This window comes from Labeo rohita, unplaced genomic scaffold (assembly GCF_022985175.1).
Source record: "Labeo rohita strain BAU-BD-2019 unplaced genomic scaffold, IGBB_LRoh.1.0 scaffold_117, whole genome shotgun sequence".
NCBI lineage: Eukaryota > Metazoa > Chordata > Actinopteri > Cypriniformes > Cyprinidae > Labeo > Labeo rohita.
Window position 1 is genome coordinate 155,119 of NW_026127307.1, and position 4,700 is coordinate 159,818.

Below are 4,700 nucleotides of genomic sequence, written 5' to 3' on the forward strand. Positions count from 1 at the left end.
AACAAATGTGAGTGTCCTGTCATTGAATGTGAACAAACTACATTCTCTGCAAGTAAAAGGTTAGAGAAAAAGGAAAAAAGACAAGTTTCCACTTTGCTGGTAAAAGTCTTACTGACTGTTAACATTAAAATGTTTTTAATTTCCAATGTAAAGGTCTTTTTTTTTTTTTTTTTTTTTTAATCTCAGCTGACAAGAAAAGCACAAAACAGAAAGAGACCCCCCCCCTCCCATGCTGTATCTTAAGTGTTTTTTTTTTTATGAAAATGCATGTGCTGATCTTGTTTATCCATTTTAATGGAACAGCTGGTTAGCCAAGGATTGTATCTTAGGCTGCAGGTCTTTCTGCCCCATGGAAAGGAGAATGCGTTGAATAAATTCAAATGTGTACTTCAGTGACTTTGGGTAATTTAAGTGTAACGCATAAATTAGTCCAAACAGAAGGCACATTGATTCAGGAAGGTCACGTAGATTGTCCATCACCACTTTTCCCTCAATTACTATCCCAAATGAGGAGAGAGGCAAATGCAGAGAGTTGAGAGGCTGAAGAGTAGTCCCATCTTCAACTATTACAATCCCCACTGGAACGTCAAGATTCGAGCTGCGATCATCGGACATCTAGTGAAGATAAATAAACATTATCAAATTAAAGTTAATTCACATGGTTGCAAGCTCATGTACATTTCAAACAGTGCAACTTAAACTTAGGGACAGATCACCCAAAAATGAAAATTCTGTCATTACTCACCCTCATGTCGTTCCACACCCCTGACACCTTCGTTCATATTTCAAACTAGGGCTGCACGATTAATCGCACGATGTTTTGAGGCGCGCTTAGTCAATGAAGCCGGTACTTTGATTAGTAGTAAAACGCCATCACGTGCGTTCAGCTGGAGCGGCAAATAATACACAGAGCCGTACATCACTGACAAGCTACGCCAAATCGCCAAAACGAACAAAGCTTGTCAGTGATGTATGGCTCTGCGCAGGCCTTCATTATGGCACAGTCCACAGTCCCGCTGACCTGAAACAGCTCCGGAGACCTGCAGAGGACATTACGACACTTAATGCTGCTGTTGAATTGAATTATGAATGTTGGTCGACACAGCGGTAGTGACAAAAGCATTTTTTTAAATAGTTTTTATTGAAGTGCATAGACAGAATTATTGAAGAGACAAAGGTATATATATATATATATATATATATATATATATATATATATTTTTTTTTGAAAAAAAAATTCTACATGGAATACTTACCAAACATGTCTTGAAGAAAGCAGGGGAGTCATCTCCAAACACAAGAGGTAGTCCTTGGAGCACAAGAGTTCGGACCTCAGTTGGCTCTGACAACTTGTGTGGAGAAAAAATTTAAATTATATTAAATCCAACCACTTGCTATTAATACATTGTTTCTTTTATTAAATTCATAATAGTATTTAAATCAAACTCAATTGTTGGAGAGATGGAGCCCTGTAGAGTTAAGATGCAACCCTAATTAAACACACCTGATCCAACTAACCAAGTCCTTCAGGCATAATTGAAAACTGCCTAGTACTTGTTGGAACAGGGTTGGAACAAAACTTTGCAGGGCTCCGGCCCTCCAGGCACTGAGTTTGACACCCCTGATTTATATAGTTAAGTGCATTTACTCAGAGATCAACTATGGAGTGATGGTTTAATATCAATTTACTTTTAAATTACATCTATAATAAATGATTGGGACTTCTAACTAACCTTTGTTTGCTTCAGAAGGTCCATCAAGAGCTGACCAGCAACTCCCTTTTTGGCTCTGAAAATGTCCAAGAGGCATGTACTATGTCGATCAAGGGACTCATAAAATTCCTTTTTCAGGTTCTTACCAGCAATCCTGTTAAACTCCATGTAGATCTGAAAAAGAAAAATGTAAGAAGGGGCAGGTAATAGCATGCAGAAAAGATTTTTCAAAATAACATCAGATTTGTCCCAGTCGAAGTTGCACAAAATTTGTTGATCTAAAAGGAAAATTTTCATCAATTATTCACATTTAAAGGATTAGTTCACTTTCATAACAGTTTACAGATAATGCACTCACCCCCTTGTCATCCAAGATGTTCATGTCTTTCTTTCCTCAGTTGTGAAGAAATAGTTTTTTTGAGGAAAACATTTCAGGATTTCTCTCTATATAATGGCTATGTGTGGTGCCCAGAAGTTTGAACTTCCAAAATACAGTTTAAATGCAGCTTCAAAAGGCTCTAAACAATCCCAGCCGAGGAAGAAGCATCTGATAAGATGGTACAACAATCAGTTATTTTCAAAACAAATTGACAATTTATATACTTTTTAACCTCAAATGCTCATCTTGTCTCGTCTCTGCGATGCGCATGCGTAGTTTGTGATCCAGGTCAATACAGTTAGGGTACGTCGAAAAAGGCCCATCTCGTTTTCTTTTCTAACTTCAAAAATCGCCCTACAATGCTGCAGAAGTACCGACACAGTGTTTACAAAGTAAACACACAAAGAAGCTCAAATGCCCTTTACCAAAAATGGTAAAACAGCATTGTAGGACGATTTTGACATTGAAGACATAAACGAAATGGGAGTTTTTCGACATACCCTAACCGTATTGACCCGGATCACAGACTACGCATGCGCATGCGCATGCGCATGCGCATCGCAGAGACGAGACAAGACAAGCATTTGAGGTTAAAAAGTATATAAATTGGTCAATTTGTTTTAAAAATAACTGATTGTTTCACCAGGTAAGACGCTTCTTCCTCGGCTGGGATCGTTTAGAGCCTTTTGAAGCTGCATTTAAACTGCAGTTTGGAAGTTCAAACTTCGGGGCGCCATACGTATCCATTATATTGAGAGAAATCCTGAAATGTTTTCTTCAAAAAAAAATAAATAAAATAATAATAATTTCTTTACGACTGAGGAAATAAAGACATGAACATCTTGGATGACAAGGGGGTGAGTACATTTTCTGTAAATTATGAAAGTGAACTAATCCTTTAAAGTGCTAGTTCAGTAAAAACAGAAATTTTGCTGTTGATTCAGTTATCAGTTAATCGAAGATGTGATTTTTTTTCTTTTTAACCAAAACTATGGTTTATTAAAGTTGATTCATAATGCAAGTCAATGGTAACCATTCCTTTTAGAGTCCAAGAAAAAAAATGTAATAAATTATAACATTCATAGTTCCTGATACACTGGTGTCTTATGAAATGAAACGATCGGCCTATGCAAGAAAGTGAATATAAAACTTCAGGAATCTGTGAAAAGTCATTTTTTCATTTTTTAGATGTGCATGTGAATGCAATCTTACCTTTTACACAGGTTGCAGCATCCAGGATAGTTGTAGGTACCATGTTGATGAACAATAAATCAAATGCAACCTGCCCCTTAGTTGTAAACAAACCAGATCCATGTCATTATATGCGTCAGGATGTATGCGCTTCAGACTGGCATGATGAGAGGGAGGATGCATTTGATATATTTTTCATCAAAATGGTACTTGTGATTATTCTGGAAGCGGCAACCTGTATATAAAAACAAAACAAAAAAAAAGCAAGATTACATTCACATGCGCGACCTCACATAAGGAACATTGACTTTTCACAGATTACTGAAGTTTTATGCATTATTATGATTGCAATCCAGACTGTTGTGAATGCGTTCAGAGCAGTTTGCAGAGGCTGTGGATTCAGTTTCTTGCATAGACTGATCGTTTAATTTCATAAGATACCAGTGTATCATCAGGAGCCACAAATATTAATTGTTAAATGCGCTAAATTTTTGGTCAAAGCAATGGTTACCGTTGACTTGCATTATATGAATCCCCCCCAAAGAAGTTGCATGTAAAAAAAAAAAATTTCAAGATTCTACCATTTAAAAAAAAAACAAAAAAAAAAACAAAACAAAACCACACACAACCTACCTACATCTTGGATGGCCTGAGGATGAGTAAATTAGCAACAAATATTCATTCTGTTAGCATTTTTATTAATATAGTGCAGACCTTAAAGAATTAATTCACTTTTAGAACAAAAATGTAAAAGTTACTCACCCCATTGTCATTCAAGATGTTCATGTCTTTCTTACTTCAGTCATAAAGAAATAGTTTTTTGAGGAAAACATTTTAGGAATTTTTTCCATATAGTGGACTTCAATGGTGCCCCCTTTTTTAATGTTCAAAATGCAGTTTACATGCAGCTTCAAAGGGCTCGAAATAATCCCAGCCGAGAAAGAAGGGTCTTATCTAGCAAAACTAGCGTTGTTTCCTTAAATTTACAATTTATATTCTTATTAACCTCAAATGCTCGTCTTGTCTCTGCGATGCATATGTCATGTAGTCTCTGTAATCCCGGTCAATACAGTTAGGGTATGTCGAAAAACTCCCATCTCATTTTCTTCTTCAACTTCAAAATTGTCCTACATCGCTGTTTTACCTTTTTTGTTTCTTCACTTTGTAAACACTGGGTTGGTACTTCTGCAGCAATGTAGGACAATCCATTTTTATGGATTTGTAAAAAAATGCGGATAAGCATCAAAACAATCACCTACCGTATTGCAACGCACCAAAGCAGTCAATACAGCGCAGTCAATAACAACTTAAAGAGGTTGCCAATGTTTACTAAACTGTGGACCAGCTTTTGACTCTTGAATCTGGCGATGCTTCCTGTTTTAAGTGTCAGTTGACAGCCTTTCATTTTCAACCAAATG

At 36.5% G+C, this 4,700-nt stretch overlaps 1 protein-coding gene across 2 annotated transcripts; it reads right to left on the minus strand.

Moving 5' to 3' along the window:
• Window positions 1–264: 264 nt before the first annotated feature.
• Window positions 265–2,165, minus strand: LOC127157699 (uncharacterized). 2 transcript variants are annotated; one of them, XM_051100960.1, is made up of 4 exons: window positions 2,071–2,165; window positions 1,734–1,886; window positions 1,257–1,349; window positions 265–615 (listed from the first exon to the last, which is right to left on the minus strand). In XM_051100960.1, exons 1-4 carry the CDS (start codon window positions 2,092–2,094, stop codon window positions 292–294), a joined length of 594 nt encoding a protein of 197 aa, XP_050956917.1. In that variant the 5' UTR covers window positions 2,095–2,165; the 3' UTR covers window positions 265–291. The 2 variants fall into 2 exon arrangements, with proteins under 2 accessions (XP_050956917.1, XP_050956916.1); XM_051100959.1 differs by lacking the exon at window positions 2,071–2,165 and having other exon boundaries at window positions 1,734–1,943.
• Between the last annotated feature and the right edge of the window lie 2,535 nt (window positions 2,166–4,700).

Coding starts and splice junctions, on each gene's coding strand:
- LOC127157699 (XM_051100959.1), bottom strand. CDS start 1,925: ATGCTATTACCTGCCCCTTCTTACATTTTTCTTTTTCAGATCTACATG. Junction 1,350..1,733: donor ACCTTCTGAAGCAAACAAAG/GTTAGTTAGAAG, acceptor TCTCCACACAAG/TTGTCAGAGCCAACTGAGGT. Junction 616..1,256: donor CTTTCTTCAAGACATGTTTG/GTAAGTATTCCA, acceptor TATCTTCACTAG/ATGTCCGATGATCGCAGCTC.